General features: G+C 32.6%; 1 protein-coding gene across 1 annotated transcript; it reads left to right on the top strand.

Annotated features, from left to right (window-relative positions):
- The first annotated feature begins 1,105 nt into the window (after window positions 1–1,105).
- On the top strand, window positions 1,106–17,821 carry LOC127698623 (dynein axonemal light chain 1-like). The gene is made up of 10 exons (XM_052202182.1): window positions 1,106–1,160; window positions 4,279–4,320; window positions 5,974–6,083; window positions 7,315–7,370; window positions 8,658–8,713; window positions 9,358–9,447; window positions 15,508–15,561; window positions 16,169–16,205; window positions 16,586–16,672; window positions 16,956–17,821. Exons 1-10 carry the CDS (start codon window positions 1,158–1,160, stop codon window positions 16,991–16,993), a joined length of 573 nt encoding a protein of 190 aa, XP_052058142.1. The 5' UTR covers window positions 1,106–1,157; the 3' UTR covers window positions 16,994–17,821.
- The last annotated feature ends 3,350 nt before the right edge of the window (window positions 17,822–21,171 follow it).

Here is a 21,171-nt window from a genome sequence, read left to right as displayed (position 1 = left end):
TGAACTTGGGCCAACAACAACTAATTGAAACAAAATCATTTATCTAAGATGAGGTTCATTCAAGTATTTGTTGATAGAAGTGAAATGATCTGAACCAATTAAAGTTCTAGTTTATAGTTTCTATATAAGGTGGAATATAATGACATACAGTTCCAATACTCCACTGATTCACTATGGATGATAGACTAGTGTACAAATGACATTCGATAATTAAAGAGTTTTGACGACCTCACATGCATTTACAGATAACATTGTTTATTATATTTTTTAATAAAAAAAAATATTTGTGAAAAAATCATGTGTAGGCACGTGCCTAAAAATAAGTGATGTGTTGCATTATTTAGACTGTTTTTACAAATACAAAATATTTGTTTTAGTGGGATTCAATTTTCCAACTTAGGCATGTAAGGGGAGATAACTCTTATAGCATTTTTGAAAGGAATGTTAATGAAATTTTCATTATGTGCTTGTAGCAAGAAAACAAGCTCGGTGACACCATTTTTATTCTTATTTGACAAAAGCATAGTATCATTGAAAACCTATCATCTCATATTTTCTTTCAAAATTTTATCTGATATCTTTTTATTCACAAAAAAGTTTTTTGTTTTTATGACTGATAATCTATGCAATTGGCTAATTTTGCATTGATTATCAGTCATAAAAACAAGATTGGCTAATTTTGCACAACTTGAAGCTTGATTACACGGTGACTCATACTTTTTATTACATTGTACAAAAAAAGGTATCTACATTTTGGTAAAGTATAAGAAAATTCTGTCTGAGGAAATATTGATGATGATGATGATGATGATGGAAGTTTTTAACGACCTTGACTGGCTATACAGCCCTCGGAAATATTTATAAGATGATCCAATATTTGTATGCAGGCTAGCTTGAAGGTGGAATTAAAGGTCGTGGTTGTCTGCTTCTTTTTATACTCTGATGTTGGGTAAAATATTTTAAGATCATTTATTTAAAATCTAATATTTGTTAACGTAGTTATAAAATCAAAATGATGTGTTATAACGATATTTAAACAAAATTATTTGTGTGTCCTTAACAACTTTACTGGTTTCTATTTATTTTTTTGCTTTTTCTCACGTAGAATAAGACGTATCAACAGGTACCAGTCATCTTGACGACAACAACGCTTCAAAATGGTGGGTGTTATATTATTGGCACCTTTATTATTATATTATTTTATTACAAGTTTCACCTTTCTAAAGGGTATGGGGTGTTTCACAGTGTTATACAACTTTGTCAGCTGTTTTTTGTGTGATTATTTCTGAGAGATAGCGGAGTTCGTAATTTTACTTCATAAAAAATGTTTTTTGCTAAACGGGTCACTGTTAACGTGTTGTTGGGTACAATGAGAACGTCCTCTGTATTCGTTTTATGTTAGGAAAAGTACACATGTTGAAATTAAAGTTGTTAAGGGTACACAGTTTAAACCCCAATCTTAAAACGTATCCAGATTAAATGTGCAATTGTTTTCAGAACCATTTATAATAGTAAGTGGATGATTCTAAATCTGCACTTAACAAGCACTTGCAGATTGTAATGTAAGCCATAAGCAGTAGCCCAAAGCCTCTGTCTAGTATTTATTTCATCGGACTAGTGCAGAAAAACTGTTTTATTGCCCAATCGGTCTAGTGAACATCTGAGAGTGTTTGCAAAATCTTAACCTGTAATTTTGAAGAAAATATACGAGAACAAGTAACAAAATTGTCGCTGACCTTGTTTTCATCCTTTTACTGGTATCACTAAATTATCATTTATGGTTTCTGTTACTTCTAATCGTCAATGCGATAAACCTTATTACCAACAAAATCATAAACGAGGCTAGACCATGTGCCAGCTATAAACAACCTATAAATACCGCTCAATGTAAACAAACAACCATAGCTTCCGATGCTGAAATAGACACATGGGGCTATCCCAGGTTAAACATTGAAAAGGCCTTCACAAATACCAGAAGTTTCAAGTACCAAAAAATAATTGAGGAAAATACGTACTCTAGGCTTTTTAAACAATTGGGAAACGATTGGTCACCTGGTCACCGTGCTTGTTTTAAAACAAAATGTTCATATTTTATAAGGATTATACTTGTAAAAACATAATCAAGAATAGTCTTTGTAATAAACCAAAGGTCATGTGGCCCATGCCAGCAAAATCTTGGCATGTAAAACTTTCATGAAGAGGATACCGATAACAAGCCAAATAGATAATAAAAGAAATTTGATGAAAAACTAATTTTTGGACTTGTCAGTCATTTTGACCATTTATGACAAGTTAAAGCAAAATGGTAGAATTCTTAAATGAATTTGAGGAAAATGCTTATAACTGCTACCCTTTGGAACTACAAAAATGTATGTATGAGGGAGTTCTTCCCCTCCCTTTTAGCTTAGCTGTTTTGGAAAAGGGAGATTTATCGTGACATAATGATTAAGAGTATGATTACTATTGTTTGAAATTGTTTTAAAATAAGATACAAATCAAATCAATTGTATAAATGTTTCCTTTTTGTTCTTCATTTTATTCCCTCCAGCAATGACATATATATAGTATCTGAGATAGGCAAGTTATCAATCTCATCAATATTACGCACTTTACATCATTTATTAAAATTTTCAGTCTTGTGAAAATTGGTTTAATCTAGCAGACATGGTCACTAGCCCAATGGTCTAGTTGTCAAAAAAGTTTTTCACACAGACTGCCCTAGTACTTGTATCTTCATCATCATGGCAGATGTAACAAAATTAAACGAAAATAATCTAAAGGCTTACCTGAAACCAATGATCTGGTTACTTTTGTTCCTTCCAGGTTACCCTATTAGACAAAAAATAAATTTATGTGGGTACAATTTGATCAAGTAAAAGTACCCAGAGTAATTTCTTATGGTACAGCAGAACAGCAATGACCTGTATAGGATACTTCCATTTCGGTTTGGGTTACATTATTATAGGTAAATTGACACAGACTAAGTGCCTCTTATTGGCTTGTGAAGTAAAAAGGAGAGCCACTTGTGCTGAGGATTAGAAATTAAGATTTGAGAAAGTAAAAAAAACATGAACACACAAGTTTTTATTTTTTCAAATGTAAGGACCCTCAATCCTTATCTTAAGTCCTTATGGCAACAATGTACATCAATGGGAATCCTTCATGAATGTGGATTAACATCAAAGATGATTTTCTGTCAGTGCCTTTTTGGTTTGTCTGCTGTTTAGATAGACGTATTTACACTTGTATGCCAATTTTTTGGCCATTACTTAATGTCAAACAAATGTACCACACATTATAGTAAAGCAAACTAGAGTTGTCCATTGGTCTTTTTGTAAGAATGAGAAAATTTAAAATCATTGCTTGATGTAAGTCATTGCTTTAATTGATGGTTTCAGCAATGTTCAGTTATATTAATATTTTTTGTACATCTAGTATTGCTGATCATTTTCGGTGAATACAGTTTCCTATGTGTCATCATAATCTTTATTACTGTAAATTCAGAAATTATTGCGTACATTTATTATTGCGATTGTTAAAAAATGGACATAAATTTGAGTTTAATTATTGCGATTTCAGGAACATCTGCATACAGATATATGTTTCAGATATCAAAATGCGAGTTCTTATTATTGCGATACTCACCCAGTTGCATTATTCGCATTAATAAAAACCTCGCAATAATTTCTGAATTTACAGTAGTTGAAAAACAAGTACAATTTATCTGTTACATTGCACATAGAACAAAAAGGGCTCTTAAATGGAAAATCTGTTAATGTACTGGTTTATTTGTCGGACATGCAGGTTTCAAATTTTTGTCTATTATTTGCAATTGACTGTTTTAAGTGACATAATAATTCCTTTTATGTTTGAATAAAACTAATCATGCTAATGTTCCACCTTGTTTGTCTGTTTTGATACAATCCAAAAATTCGTCATTATTGGTTATGTTAGAGCAAAAATACCAATGCCAAATGAGATTGATATATAATGTCAGAAACTAAATTAATCTGAACCGTTATATGGCAGAATAGGCTGAAAAGCTTTAGTCTGGGTTATCATAGAAATTTCCAATAATGCTGTTTCCATTATCCAGCTAATGAAACTGTCCTTGACACATGTACCAAAAAATGTACATCTCATTAAAAATGACAAAGTGATAGCATGAGTGACATTATTTCGAATTGACATGTATATGATAGGATGTTACCAATACAAGTATGTGCATTGAGAAATGCTAAAGTACTTTTTCTATCATTTTATTTTTTTCATTTACAGGCGGCAAAAGCAACAACAATCAAGGAAGGCTTGGCCAAATGGGTAATTAAAACAAGTTATATTTTGATCTATAGTGACCTCTGTTAGTATATATATGGCATTGTATTTCAGTTATCAAACACTGTAAGTTCATATATTATTGCAATTTTTGAAGAATGGACAGGAATGAGGGATCAATTATGGCGATTTCAGGAAAATCTTAATTCAGATATATGTATCATATATCATTAATACGTCACTTTATGTTTGCACACATTTGTCCTACATTTGCATGAGACAATTTACATGTTAAAAAAGTTGCTAGGTTTGCACAGATTTATCACATTTTCTACTAAAAATTTTATAAAAATTATGATTTTTGAAATTTTACATCCATTTTATCTTTAATGGCTGGTGTGTAAGTACCAGTAAAGGACTGACTGTTAGATTGTGATTCAAACAAGAACAGACAATGTTTGATATATTTAGAATGTTTCTGTTCAGGAAATATGCACTGTACATTTAATTTGAAAATATTTGTTAACATCCATGTAATTGATTTCGATGTTTATATAAACGAATAAAGACCTCTTATTATATATTCATTCTTTTTTCAACAAAAATTCTGTAAAGTTCGGGCACTCAGGATTAAAACTCAGTTAAAAACACAGGTAATTTACAGGTTGTTTGCGCAAACGTAACACCCGTTAAAATTCAAATTCACCCAAAATGCAATTCTTAACCCAGTGGCATTATTCCCATTAATTATAAATTAAAAAAACCTCGCACTAGTTTACAGTAGTGCTTTTATGAACTTTTAAGAAGAAATATTGTGATTTCTTATTTACGAAAAATGCTTTAAAAAGAGCAGTTACTAACCTTCTAAAGACTATGTGCTCAAGTCCTCTATGCTATATGATCCCATATTCAACACCACTAGGATTTAGCTAGTCTATACAAATGAATAAAAGATGTGAGTTATACATTAATGAGACAACAACCCTAAAAAGACACACAAAAAATTGATAGATATACCATTAATCAATTTGATTTTGGAATTCAAGAGATAAATAAAGTGGCCTTGTCATATCTTCTTCTTTGTACATGTATATTGTGTATTATTTTTAAAAACCCATAAACTTTCCAATTTTGAAACAACAGGCTGTGCTTGTCTATATATATAGCTATGATGTTTTCATGTTTGTGTCTAGATACATTTTTGGTAAACTGTTCATATATTCAGCAAAGGATTGCAAAATTATTTTTGATTTCAAAAATCAAAATGGGTAATTATTCTGAATTTCACAACACCATGACTAATGGAAATAAGGTACATGTACATTAATATTCTAATTTGGTCAAAAATGCTTCTTGTTTCCTGATAGAAAAGAAATATTAACGAAAAAAATAAATTTTTAAAAGTAGATTGCAATTTCTTTGCTCTTTGTCATGCTTGTTTCTTGTTAGTACAGAAATATTCATGAAAAATGATTTTTCACAGATGATAGGACACACATCTGGAATTGGACATAACTAACTCCAAAGTTTATTATCTATGGGATGAGCAAGTGGACAGATATAGATATATCTGTTTTAAAAAAAATGTATATTTTATATATTTTGAGATGCATAATGCAATACAGAAAAGTGAATGGAGTATTTAAATAATATGTGTAGAAATGAAGTGAATGTTAAAAGATATGACTCTTATTTCAGGCTGAAAAGAGTGAATGTAAGGCAGAAGAAGCAAAGATTGTCAAACTGTTGGGTCAGGTTCCACCAATAGAAAAGATGGATGCCTCTCTGTCCACGCTATCATGCTGCGAGTATGTGTATTCTTTTTGTAACAAAGTTAAAAAAAATATTGAAATTCCCTCCTGTTTATATTTACATCAAAACATTGACTTTTATGTTAGATCAGAAGGTTTCAATTTAGTCAAAGTGTAACCTAAGGAATCAATTTTTGCACAAAAAGTTAAAAGTTTAACTTTTAATTCACTTTTTTTATATAGGTGTCTATAAGTTTCTGCATGTCACTTTTCTTGGACATCATTTTCATTTTCCCAATGACAATACAATTTGCACCATTTTTCCATGAGAAAATGATTTTTGTCAGAACTTTGAATAGCAGACTATAACTAGCCTGTTACTAGCTGCATTAAGACCAACATCAATCACACTTGACATATAACATTAAGTTCAAATCATTTAGTCCTAAACCGTATTTTCATGATTATGTCAGTAACTCAGTTACTACATTCAATAGGACAACTGTATTTGCTCTGTATGTCCATTGTAAGGGGTGAAATATACCAATCACACAAGGTTTACTGTAAGTACCATAGACTACCTTTACCATGGTTCAGTGAATCACGTTGAGTTTTAATAATAGATCAGTTTCTAAGTTACTATTGAGGAAATGCTATGTAAGCAATGAAATTGTTACTGTATTGTTAAGTTATTTGAAGTGATCAGTACATGTATCTAATATCTTTTTAAAAGTTTCTAATATCTGTTGTCTTTTGCTTTTTTTCCTGTATAAGTCTTTAATATATGTATTGCTTAACCTTGGCTTCAGAATTTCAGCATAGATGTAGTCATTGTAATGTAGAACTTGAAAACAAATATTATAATAATTTTTCTGGTATATTCTGGGTAGATATTTTTAAAATATAGTCAAAGATCACCTGTATTCAGTAAAAACCTGTTTTATAAAACCATTAATTTTATGTTTCTCTGTAATACATTTCATATAGATTTAACCTGTATTAAAAGACCACTTTTCTTATGAGACTACATTTTAGCTCTCACTTTAGTGGTCTCTTAAAACAGGTTTTACTGGAGTGTCATTCATATTGATTATCGACCATTAGAACCTCTTCAGCAGAAGACAGAGCTATTTTGCTTCAGTGGTTAATATTTATTGTTAGTCACATGCAGTTTTTCCTACTCCATCTGTAAACTTATTCAAGTTGAACCATAACTATAAGAAGTGAATGTTTATAAGATTTTGTGGATTGTATGTATTAATTGATTTTTTTCTTTGATTTTTTTCAGACAGCTGTCAATTTCAACAAATACAATTGAAAAGATTGCCAATCTGAATGGTTTAAGTAAGTTTTTATATTTATAAATGTATTAAACTTTTTCACTTAACTCACAGTGCAGAGGGGATCTGGAGACAAATCGGTTCAAATTACCCTTTTTCAAGACACCATAGTTCCTGGCTATATGGCTGCCTAGACTGATGAAAAGGTGTGAAAATGTTTGGTTAAGCGAAACTATCATGACAGTCAAAACGTCATCTGGAGTTACTGTAATTCCACAAATTATTGTATACACTAATTTGCAATTCAAGGACCCCTGGCAAAACCATGTTTTAGTTTTGCAATCCACAGGGACCCACATTTTTTAGGGAGTTATTTATACTAAAGTCATAGGGACTATTTTTGTATTTGAACTAAAGAGAATACACATATTTTGACTGGTGTCACATATAATGGGAATGTAGAAAATACTTTCCAATAAACAATTAAAGTGATATAAATGTTACCAAATTGACTACATATTACACAGTCTGCCAGATATAGTTGAAAAACAACCCCTTAAGTTCTGCAGGTAAAAGTTTACTTACTGAACACACCTATGGTTGAAGGGAGTTAAATCAATCACAAAATGACCAGGGAAAAATGAAAGTCAAAATACAAGGTTATTAATTGCCATCATAAATCATTCACATTTTTTCAATAGTAAACACATCGCAATAATTTCTGAAGTTACAGTATGTTATTAGGCATATACTGCTGAAATTAATTGTAACCACTTTAAGTTCATACAGTACTTGATTTAAAACAACATCATTTTCAAAATTATAAGAATTGTCAACTTTTATTGACCAAAGGGCCAAGTGATCTTTTCTCGTGTGACTTGGCGGGTGTTGTTGTCTGTTAACTCTTCTACTCTGAAACTGCTCTGCCAAATTTAACCAAACTTGGCCACAATCATCATAAGGGTATTTAGTTTAAAAAGTGTTTCAGATGAGCACGCCTGCCAACCAACATGGCTGACATCGCTAAAAATAGAACATATCTTGAAAACCCCTATAAATAGAGAAGGGGGAGGGGGCAGAATGTCGAAATCTGCTTACTGTCCTATTAAGTCTAAACTGTCATATATGACTATTTTATATTTTTATTTATAGTAAATTTGAAAATTTTATCTAAAGGTAGGAATTATAAAAAGTTTTTTACAGAACTGATATGTTGGCGTTTACAGATATGTTGGCATTTATGATTTTTATTCATTTCAGAAAATTTGGAATTAGGGAGGAACAGCTTTATTTAAAACCATTTTACAGGATTGAAGGTTGGCTTATAATACTGTTTTTTTTTCATTTTCAGAACATCTGAAAATTTTGTCATTAGGAAGAAACAGTATAAAGTCGTTAACAGGACTGGTAGGTTTTTTATACAAGTTTTTTGATAAAATATATCTTTTCAAAATCAATTTTATATCATAAAAAAATGTATTTATGTGAAAAATAGGCCAAGTTATATAGTGTTATACAAATTTGCATTTAATTTTAATTTGGATTTTTCAGTAAAAGATCTATTTGTGTCACATTAGATAAATATCTGTCCACTTTAAATCATATGGTTGTGGTTTTGATGGCATATCCTCCACTGAGTCCAGTTTAACCTTTATTGCTGATATTGAGCAAAAACAGTTTGTTTTTAGCACTTTTTTGTGGAATTACATTAGTTTCAACATGATTGATTTTCACTTTTTTTATATCATTGAGAGAAAAAAAAAATAAAATGACAAAATATTGCAGGTATTCATATACAATGTATATATATATATGCAATTAATGTTCTTACTTGAAGTCAAACTTACAATACTCTTTCAGTTAATATAAGGAGCCTCAATGCTATGTTCTCCATTACAAAAATAGACAGACATAAAATACAATGTAGGTCTATAGTACAAAATATTTCATTTGTGACTCATTTCAATTATTCATTCTTTAAAGAATTGATTTACACTGAATGTACTTTGGGATATTATTTATAACTGCTTTCTATTGGAAACATTTTACAGGAAGCTGTAGGGGACACTTTGGAACAGTTATGGATCTCATATAATTTGATTGAAAAATTGAAAGGCATCAACGTTCTTAAAAAACTAAAGGTTAGTAATATTAAGAAGAGTACAAGTTACACCACTTATGTTTGTTAAAACAATATATATCTTTAATTTTTAAGTCTCCCAAACGAAGTTTGGGAAGACTTATTGTTTTTGCTCAGTTCTTATTATTATTATTATTATTCTTCTTCTTCTTCCGCCGCTTTTAAATTTGAACTTGTCCGCACCCATTCTCCAAAACCGCTTGTCAGATTAACTTAGGGTTTCACAATATGTTAGACTAACATGTCTAGTGGTGCAATCAGGGTTTTGTTTGTGCAATGGGGTTTATAAAGGGGTACTTTGAGGGGCAAAAAAAAAAGAGGGTTTTACTATAGAACCCTATGGGATTTTATTTTTTTTAATTTTCAAATGATTATAAATTGAAAACCGTTTGTGACAGACACAATCTTTTTAATTGAAAATGTTCTAAATGATAAAGCCCATTAAATGAAATACAGGGTTAGTCCCCAGGGGTCATCCCCACCCCCTGCCATTTAAGAAATTCTAATACCTTGTAAGTGGTCAAGATCCCCACCCCTAAACCATATATATTCTGGTTTGTCATGGGAAGATGGTTTGAATGATATACAGGGTTAGTCCCCAGGGGTCATCCCGACCCCCTGCCATTTGAGAAAGTTCTAATATCTTGTAAATGGTCGAGATCCCCACCCCTAAACCATATATATTCTGGTTTGTCATGATAAAGCACATCAAATGAAATACAGGGTTAGTCCCCAGGGGTCACCCCCACCCCCTGCCATTTAAAAAAGTTCTAATATCTTGTAAGTGGTCAAGATCCCCACCCCTAAACCATATATATTCTGGTTTGTCATGCTAAGATGGTTTGAATGATATACAGGGTTAGTCCCCAGGGGTCATACCGACCCCCTGCCATTTGAGAAAGTTCTAATATCTTGTAAATGGTCGAGATCCCCACCCCTAAACCATATATATTCTGGTTTGTCATGATAAAGCACATCAAATGAAATACAGGGTTAGTCCCCAGGGGTCGACCCCACCCCCTGCCATTTAAGAAAGTTCTAATATCTTGTAAGTGGTCCAAATCCCCACCCCTAAACCATATATATTCTGGTTTGTCATGCGAAGATGGTTTGAATGATATACAGGGTTAGTCCCCAGGGGTCATCCCAACCCCTGCCATTTGAGAAAGTTCTAATATCTTGTAAATGGTCGAGATCCCCACTCCTAAACCATATATATTCTGGTTTGTCATGCTAAGATGGTTTGAATGATATACAGGGTTAGTCCCCAGGGGTCATCCCGACCCCCTGCCATTTGAGAAAGTTCTAATATCTTGTAAATGGTCGAGATCCCCACCCCTAAACCATATATATTCTGGGTTGTTATGATAAAGCACATCAAATGAAATACAGGGTTAGTCCCCAGGGGTCACCCCCACCCCCTGCCATTTAAGAAAGTTCTAATATCTTGTAAGTGGTCAAGATCCCCACCCCTAAACCATATATATTCTGGTTTGTCATGCGAAGATGGTTTGAATGATATACAGGGTTAGTCCCCAGGGGTCATCCTGACCCCCTGCCATTTGAGAAAGTTCTAATATCTTGTAAATGGTCGAGATCCCCACCCCTAAACCATATATATTCTGGTTTGTCATGATAAAGCACATCAAATGAAATACAGGGTTAGTCCCCAGGGGTCACCCCCACCCCCTGCCATTTAAAAAAGTTCTAATATCTTGTAAGTGGTCAAGATCCCCACCCCTAAACCATATATATTCTGGTTTGTCATGCTAAGATGGTTTGAATGATATACAGGGTTAGTCCCCAGGGGTCATACCGACCCCCTGCCATTTGAGAAAGTTCTAATATCTTGTAAATGGTCGAGATCCCCACCCCTAAACCATATATATTCTGGTTTGTCATGATAAAGCACATCAAATGAAATACAGGGTTAGTCCCCAGGGGTCGACCCCACCCCCTGCCATTTAAGAAAGTTCTAATATCTTGTAAGTGGTCCAAATCCCCACCCCTAAACCATATATATTCTGGTTTGTCATGCGAAGATGGTTTGAATGATATACAGGGTTAGTCCCCAGGGGTCATCCCAACCCCTGCCATTTGAGAAAGTTCTAATATCTTGTAAATGGTCGAGATCCCCACTCCTAAACCATATATATTCTGGTTTGTCATGCTAAGATGGTTTGAATGATATACATGGTTAGTCCCCTGGGGTCATCCCGACCCCCTGCCATTTGAGAAAGTTCTAATATCTTGTAAATGGTCGAGATCCCCACCCCTAAACCATATATATTCTGGGTTGTTATGATAAAGCACATCAAATGAAATACAGGGTTAGTCCCCAGGGGTCACCCCCACCCCCTGCCATTTAAGAAAGTTCTAATATCTTGTAAGTGGTCAAGATCCCCACCCCTAAACCATATATATTCTGGTTTGTCATGCGAAGATGGTTTGAATGATATACAGGGTTAGTCCCCAGGGGTCATCCTGACCCCCTGCCATTTGAGAAAGTTCTAATATCTTGTAAATGGTCGAGATCCCCACCCCTAAACCATATATATTCTGGTTTGTCATGATAAAGCACATCAAATGAAATACAGGGTTAGTGCCCAGGGGTCACCCCCAACCCCTGCCATTTAAGAAAGTTCTAATATTTTGTAAGTGGTCAAGATCCCCACCCCTAAACCATATATATTCCTATTCGTCATGTCTCGAACATTTAAATGACGTATACGGTCAGTCCCCAGGGGTTCCCCCCACCCCCAATGTTCTAATATCTTGTAAATGGTCGAGATCCCCACCCCTAAACCATATATATTCCTGTTCGTCATGTCTTGAACATTTGAATGACGTATAGGGTCAGTCCCCAGGGGTTCCCCCCACCCCCAATGTTCTAGTATCTTGTAAATAGTTGAGATCCCCACCCCTAAACCATATGTATTCTGGTTTGTCAAGCCAAGATGATTTGAATGATATACAGGGTTAGTCCCCAGGCATCACTAATGCATTTACTGGACCAAACCAATTTTCACTGGACTTTGCCCAATGTCAGATGACCCTGGGAATTACGAATTAAGGGAGCTTCGTTTGGGAGACTTCGTAACAGCATCCTGTTACAATCATTTCTTGTTATCTACAGACTTTCATGATATATCTCTCTGATTAAAAACACAAAATCTCTGAATATTCATAAGCTGACAAACAAATTCATTCAATCACTCATATGTCGGAAGGATGGTGAAACCTATATTTCATGGTTCATTGATCAGAGTGAAAAGTGTTTATTTGTATGCCCAAAATAGTTAAATTACTATGAAATGTATTTGACATTATGTTTTTGAGTTAAACACTGACATTTTCTCATTGGTTTATTTTAGTTATGTTATTTAAACTTGACTACCTAAATTGTCAATTGGTTATTTGCTCATGATAATGGCTAAAGGAGGTTAGGAAGTACTATTTATTAGTCAATCTTTTTATTGAAATGAATGAGTTATAAGCCTGGTATCTGGTGAGTTTTTACCTAATATTGATGTTTAAAATTGGAACCAATCTTTAATGTTTGTTCATAATTGTATAATCAATAAAATGCTCCGCTGGGGCGCAGCTTGATACGACCGCAGAGGTCGAACCCTGAACAGTTGGGGCAAGTATGGACACAACATTCAAGCTTGATACAGCACTGAATTTGGATTGTAATTAAATATTTGACACAGCATAGGTTTCTGACACAGAATAAATGTGGTCTAAGAACTTAAAAATTTTTAATTTATCTATTCAAACCATATCATTATTATTTGCTTTTATATATAAATCAGTAATAACCAATTTAAAATGGAAAATTTTAAAGAAAAAAAGGGAAAAAAAATCCCCCCCCCCCCAAATTTTTTGAACCCCCTTATGATTCATCACCCCCAAACTCAATCCCAGCCTTCCCTTTGTGGTATGGTACCTTGCAGTACACATACATGTGATGGACTGTGAAACTAAGATCAGGAGTTTTGGAGATTAGGACTCAGATCAGGATGTTTTTAATCGACATAAATTCTGTCGTAAATGTAACCGTGTTCTGTAGAAATTGTCTGTTAAAGTGTGTTTTCTTCAACTTTCCATCCGAATGTATTATGTTTATAGTACCTTTGTACTTATAAATTTTCTCTATCTTTTTAAACTTTCAACTTGTTCAATCTAACATTCTTCTTTTTCAGTATGTTCTTTAAATTTTTTAGGTCATATCTTTCTTCCCATTATTCATTGCAATCAGAACATTTGCTTATCTATCTGCAAGTAGATCTTTTATTTTTATCTTTATGCAAGTAGATTTATAATGCATGATAGGTAACACATTCAAACTGTAAACATGGGTCATAGTTATTATATAAATTTCAATTTAAGCCTTTAAAGGAAGTATAGAATCCTCAAATAATTTTCAAATTATTATTTTTTTATTTGTCCTAAAACATTTAAAATCATTTAATTTCCATCCTTTTATGATTATTTGTTCAATTTATATTTTATTTATATTCTTTTAAAAATTTACATTATTTAAAGGAAAATAACTTAAAACAGGATAAATCAAGGGAAGTAACCTAACATTCATTTTAAATAAACAAAGTTTTATTACACAACGGCAGTTAGCCTGAGGTAAAAATCGTTTATTACCAGTATGTTTGACACCCAAGGTGACAAGTGAGGCCATATAATTATGCATTTTAATTGATTTACAGGTAAAATATAACTTCAGTAATGTCAGTTACACCAGATATGTTGGGCTGAAATTTTTCATTCATGAAATATTTCATACACAGGATTTTTTTGTCTTCAACTGGAGGTCGGGAGGAGACCCCTGAAAACGGGATTATTGTACTCCCGTCGGGAGGTTCACATGTATGAACTGTACAATTTCAGAGAGATCCATACACTTGAACACAAGTTATTGTCTGGAAACAAGAAAAATGCTTGTTTTTTGGCCCCAAATTCCTAAACATTTAGGGCAATTACCCCCAAACTCAAACCCAGCTTTCCCTTTGTGATATGGAACCTTGCAGTACAATTTCATAAAGATCCATACACTTACACACAAGTTATTGTCCTGAAACTAGAAAAATGCTTGTTTTTTTGCCCCTTTATGGCCCCTAATTCCTCAAATTTCTAGGGAATTATCCCCAAAATCAATCCCAGCCTTCCCTTTGTGGTTTGGTACCTTGCATTAAAATTTCAGAGAGATCCATACACTTGAACACAAGTTATTGTCTGGAAACTAGAAAAATGCTTATTTTTTGCCCCTTTTTGGCCTCTTATTCCTAAACGTTGTGGGCAATTACCCCCAAAATCACTTCCAGTTTTCCCTTTGTGATATGGAACCTTGTTGTACAATTTCATAAAGATCCACACACTTACACACAAGTTAATGTAATGAAACTAGAAAAATGCTTGTTTTTTGCCCCTTTTGGCCCCTAATTCCTAAAATTTGGAGGCAATTACCCCCAAAATCAATCCCAGCATTCCCTTTGTGATATGGAACCTTATGGTACAATGTCAGAGAGATCCATACACTTACACAAAAGTTATTGTCATGAAACTAGAAAAATGCTTGTTTTTTTTCCCCTTTTTGGCCCCTAATTCCTAAAATTTGGAGGCAATTACCCCCAAAATCAATCCCAGCATTCCCTTTGTGATATGGAACATTGTGGTACAATGTCAGAGAGATCCATACACTAACACACAAGTTATGTCTGGAAGTTACAAAAATGCTTATTTTTGGCCCCTTTTTGGCCCCTAATTCCTTAACTGTTGGTACCATAACCCCCAAAATCAATCCCCACCTTCCTTTTGTGGTATTGAACCTTATGGTAAAATTTCATAGAGATCCATTCACTTAAACTAAAGTTAGAGTGCGAAAACCAATGTGTATTCGGACGACGACGCCGGACGACGCCGGACGACGACGACGACGACGACGACGACGACGACGCCAACGTCATACCAATATACGACCACAAAATTTTTTTGCGGTCGTATAAAAATGAAATATTTTGTTTCTAATATGTCTGAACTTTTGTAGGTTTTATACATGTCAAACAACAGTGTTAAAGATATGGCTGAATTTTCAAAATTGGTGAGTATACATTTCTATTGTTTTGTCGAAAGTCAGCTAAGAATACAAATTTCTATAGTATTTCCTGGATTTGCTTTATAACCACATGAAAAAAGGACATTAAGTGGTCAAACCAATATGTGTTATGAATGACGATAAATATTTCATCAATTAATATTTTCTTTCTGTTTTACATGAGGGAGAGTATGACAGGCTTAAGGATAAGTGTTTATGTCCAATATTTTTACAACATATATACGTGAGCGTGTACAAAGAACAACAAAGTAAAGTTTGCATGTTTGCTAGATGGCCCTTAAATTCAGTATTATTTTGTTTGTGGTGAACCCTAGCTCTTATGGTCCTTTTGATATTTTTTTTTTATTTGTATTCGTATCTATGGGTGGCAATTCAAAAAAGAATCCCAAGGACCATTTTCAATTTCATGTTAAATTTTTTCTAATGCAAATAATCTTGTCCTGTCAAATCTTTTTATCATCTGCAAAGGAAAATAAAACTCATGTATTCTTTTAAATATAATTAAATTTGAGAATACAAATCATTAGAATTTTATAATGACTCATTAACATTAATATGAGAATTTTCATGCTTATTTAATTTTTTAATACAGGCTGATTTACCATGCCTTGAGGAACTTGTATTCACAGGTAAGTTTATTTTAATATTTCTCATTTGATTGATTATTTTTTTTAATGTAGATTAAGAAAAATGTCAAACATTGATTAAGAATCATGTGACAAATAAGTGGGTGACTTTTCCTTTACTTCGTAGTGATGTTTTGTGGGGTCCGACTTATGAAATGTACATATCTCAATTTGTTAAATATGTGCATATTTGCAGTGAAGTTACAAGATTTCAATGAACATAATATTTTCATTTCTGAAAAACATCAACAGAAGGGATATAAATATAAATTTATAAAAACTATTACCGGTACTTTATTTTACCATAATTGTATAACCTGTAGTGACCTGTACACAATCAATGAACATCTAGATAAAGGGAACTTATAATGATGTTTTTACAGGTAATCCTCTAGAAGAGAGATTGACCGCCGAAGGAACTTACAGAACTGATGTGGCTAATAAACTTCCAAAGTTGAAAAAATTAGATGGTGAGTTCAATGTATTTCATGTTAGCAAAGATCTAGTTATATTATTATCCAAACATTTTAACCTCATAATGCTGGTTATAGAATGAAACGATACATAGGTTATATATATAAGTAACTAAGAACTTAACTTATTGATAGTGTAATTTTTGGTATTTACATTTTAATAAAAAAAAATCTGTTGCTATTTGAAAAAAATACTCTTATTATCAAATAATGCATTTGAATGTATTGACATCTTTACGCCAAAATTTCTTTTGTTCATACATACAATTTTATCTTACAGGTGTGCCAGTAATCAGAGAAGAAGATGATGAAGATTAAAGAATTATTTTATCTGATTGAACTTGTCATTGAAAACATAATGTGCCTATTTTTATCAAAAGAAAAAAATCAGCACTCAGATCCTTTGAATCTATATATGTTGAAATTGTGGGGAATTCACACTGATCATCATACAGGATGTCATAAAAAATAAAGTTTGGACTAGCTGACAGGATGACTTCTGAATATATCATGTGACATTTAGACATTTAGGATGAAGAAATAATTGGGGATTTTTATACCATTGCCTATAATGGATTTCTTTACAGTTGCAAGTGTTGTTTTTTTGACAGGCAAACTATGTTATATTATGTTATTTTATAAATGCATTTGAAACACAAAAGAACATTAATTCAATTACTATTATGCTTCTTTCCTGCTGATAATTGTTAATAATTATTCAGATATAGTTAAAGATGTTATCATTATTCAGTTATTTTTTCAATATTTACTATTCTATTTTTATTTTATAAGTTTTTATATGAATCTGTCCTGTAATAACAAATTGTGAAATCCTACAACGGTTGACTAAATAAACGACTTCAGATAAGTTAACACTTGAAAGTCAATAAGTAAAGACATCCATTTTATGAGATTTATTATTACCAGAGAATTTTTCCTTAGTAATTTCCTGTTAAATATTATGTTCAAATATTTTATGTATAACAAATTTAAGATTTTCAAGTCGAATTATGAATATTATATTATTATTCATAAGTATGTAAACAAATTCTGTGTACCTCATAAAGGAGCAGTTTCAGGATTTCTAATTTTCTTGTATTGATATTTATTTGTTGACGATAAAGAATAAAAACATTCCATCTATTACATTGTTTTCTTGCCTATTATTGTTATTTGACCATGAAGAATATGTGTTTGGGTTTTTAGCTCATCTGGCCCAAAGGGCCAGTATGAGCTTTTGCCATCACTTTGCTTCCATTGTCTGTCGTCCATTTTCATTTTACTTTCACAAAGATCATCTTCTCTAAAACTACTATGCCAGATTTAACCAAACTTGGCCACAATCATCATTGGGGTATTTAGCTTAAAAAATGTGACTGATAAACGTGCCTGCCCACAATCATGGCAGACATGGCTAAAAATAGAACATGGTGGTAAAATGCAATTTTATGTAACTTGAAAAAAAAATGTTCTGAATTGATGAGATCCATGTTCTGTCTATCGACATCAAATCGTTGGATGACTTCTTTTAGGAGTTATTGCACTTAAACAACGAATTTACCATTTTCCCCCCCATTTTTGCCTATTATTTTGGTAATGATAATAGATAGACAAACTTTAAATGGCAAAAATGATCAACAAGACAAGATCTACAGATAAGTCAAATAATTGAAATCTCCAGTTGACTTGTTTTTGGAGTTATTACCCTTCAGTGACGATTTTTCCTAATATTTTGCATTTAGCAGAATTGGTCAGCAAGACAATTTCTTGCAATAAGTAAACTTGACCAAAATCGTCAGTCGACTCCTTATTGAAGTTTATTGTCCTGTAATGGTGAATTTTACCATTTTTTACTTTTTTTACCTATTATCTTAAAAACTACAGTAAATTGGCCTGAGAACACAGTTATTTCGTAGTCCATTTCTTTTAGACAAAAAACGCAAATTGAAAAAATCGCACCTGCTCTATCCAATAAAGATTTTTACAGTGTAGTGTACTACTTTTGGTACAAATTATATCAAAATTATAGAAAATTCTATCAGCTCTAACTCAAAATATGGACAATTTAACTTTGAGGAGGTCTGTAATTCAGTTTAACAGCTTCAGACACACTAATTTTTGAGCTTTTCAAATTGGACCAAATCACTACTTTACCTAAAAATTCATGCCACAAATTTTTTTACATGTAATTTCATCCCCCTACTTACTATTTTATGCATAAAATATAAAGAAATGAATTTGAAAGATGTATGAAAAAAATTTGCAAGTTATACACTGTCCACACCAAGGATTCTATTTGTAGACAACGAAAATCAATGGACAATAACTGTGACCCCTGACCAATTCAGAAATTATTGCATGCATTTATTATTGCGATTTTTATCAAAAGGACAAAATTGCAAGATTAATTATTGCGATTCCAGGAAAATCTGTAAACAGATATATGTATCGAAAATCATAATGTGAGTTCTTATTATTGCGATACTCACCCAGTCGCATTATTCGTATTAATAAAAACCTTGCAATAATTTCTGAATTTACAGTGTAATAGATAAATAGAAACTTTAAGAGGGAAAAATTATCATCAGGACAAGATCATATTGTCAGTTAACTCTGTAAAGAGTGATTGCCCTTTGATAATTATTTTTTCAAAAAATGTGGCTTTTGTGGAAGATGCAGGTGAGTGTCACAGGCTTTTTAGTGTCTCTAGTTTTGTTGATGACAGGATCATCTTGGTTTTGAAGTTTGTTATTTTACAGTTTCTGGTTATAGCTATCACTATTGATATATTGTACCCTGTTGAATTAGTTCCCCTGAATCTTTATTGTAAGTAATATATGAAGATGGGCCCATTAATAACGCTTCATTGCCAGAAATTCTTACATTCTCAATTGTAAAGCTTATTGATAGGTTTGTTTATGAATAATAACTCATGCTCAGTCATTGATGAATATTATTTAGACCTGAAGATATCAGCTTGAATCAGGAGGACTATGAGAATGTCATGCTATTTAGACCTGAATATCAAGTTGAATGAATGTCATATATAATATTTAGATCTGAAGATATCAATTTGAATCAAGAGGACCATGAGAATATCTATTTTGACCTGAAGATATCAAGTTGAATCAGGAGAACCATGAGAATGTCATTTTTTTTGGTTCATTGGTCAACATTAAGCTTCATTCCAATCATACAAGGGAGACTCAGATTACCATCCAGAAACCATTTTTTAAGAAAATTCTATCTTGACCTTGAATTTGACCCATTGACCCCAAAATCAATAGACTTCTTCCCCTTCCCTAGTATGAGTTTCATTCAAATTATTGTAAGTGAAACTCAATTTACCAATCAGAAACCATGTCCTTTTGACAGACTGCAGACAGGTAAAGCTATAACTATACATTCAAGATTTTTTTTTAAAGGTATAAATGCAAGAACTACTGTATATCATTTCGAAGCTCTCTCCCATATCATGCAACTTCATAAACAACACCTATTTTTGTAAACATCAAGAGCGAAATATCAGTTTTTATTTTACTGATATATCAGGTACTTCATTGCAACCAATGTAAAAATACACCATACTTCATTTGTTTTGTTTAAGATATCTGTAATATTGAAAATAATGGTAACATTAGAATTTTGGAGTTGGGGTGGCTTTATCTCATTCACCTTGTCCATCCATCCATTCCTCCAACAAATATTTTCTTCCCACTTTTCTCAGGTACTACATAATAGAATGACTTCATAATTGGTCAGCAGTTTGACAGTGATGAATTGTAGTGTATGAACACTTTTCAGTATGTTGAATGAACTTTTCTCAAGTACAACTAATATGTCAGCAGTGGTGGGAGCGCTTTTCAAATCTGCCAAACACATACTTCCTGTTTTGCGATACTTTGATTTACAAGCAGGGGAATGCATTGAACAAAAATGTATGCTTTCTTGTTATTAAAAACTAGAGGCTCTAAAAAACCGGAGTTGCTCACCTGCATCTTCAACAATGGCCACTTTTTAGTAACAAGAGTGCTCACGCTGAAATGTCTCGCCTGCTTTACTGACCATTGATTTTATGTTGAAATTCTTAAAGATAAAGGTTAAACTAAAAGCATCACAGAAACTCAGGTCAAATAAATGCTGTCAAACAGACATATACGCCTTATAATTTTTTTTAATACACAAAATATATTTGACCTATTGCTTATGATGATTGAAAAACAGACCAAAACAAAAGAAACTTAACCTTGACCTATGAACCATGAAAATGAGGTAAAGTTCAAATGATACCTGCCAGACAGACATATACACCTTACAATCTTTCCATACACCAAATATAGGTTACCTTTTGCTTATAGTACTTGAAACATAGACCAAACCACAAAAACTTAACATTGACCAATTAACCATGAAAATGAGGTCAAGGTCAGATGATACCTGCCAAACAGACATGTACACCTTACAATCCTTCCATACACCAAATATAGTTGACTTAT

The sequence above is a fragment of the Mytilus californianus genome, unplaced genomic scaffold (assembly GCF_021869535.1).
Source record: "Mytilus californianus isolate M0D057914Y unplaced genomic scaffold, xbMytCali1.0.p SCAF_4, whole genome shotgun sequence".
In the NCBI taxonomy this organism is placed as follows: domain Eukaryota; kingdom Metazoa; phylum Mollusca; class Bivalvia; order Mytilida; family Mytilidae; genus Mytilus; species Mytilus californianus.
This window is presented reverse-complemented; position numbering and strand designations above follow the sequence as displayed.

Bases quoted from the DNA above. Each gene is read 5' to 3' on its own strand.
- LOC127698623 (XM_052202182.1), top strand. The intron at 4,321-5,973 runs GTAATTAAAACA...CTCTTATTTCAG, and splicing joins AGGAAGGCTTGGCCAAATGG to GCTGAAAAGAGTGAATGTAA. The intron at 8,714-9,357 runs GTAGGTTTTTTA...AACATTTTACAG, and splicing joins TAAAGTCGTTAACAGGACTG to GAAGCTGTAGGGGACACTTT.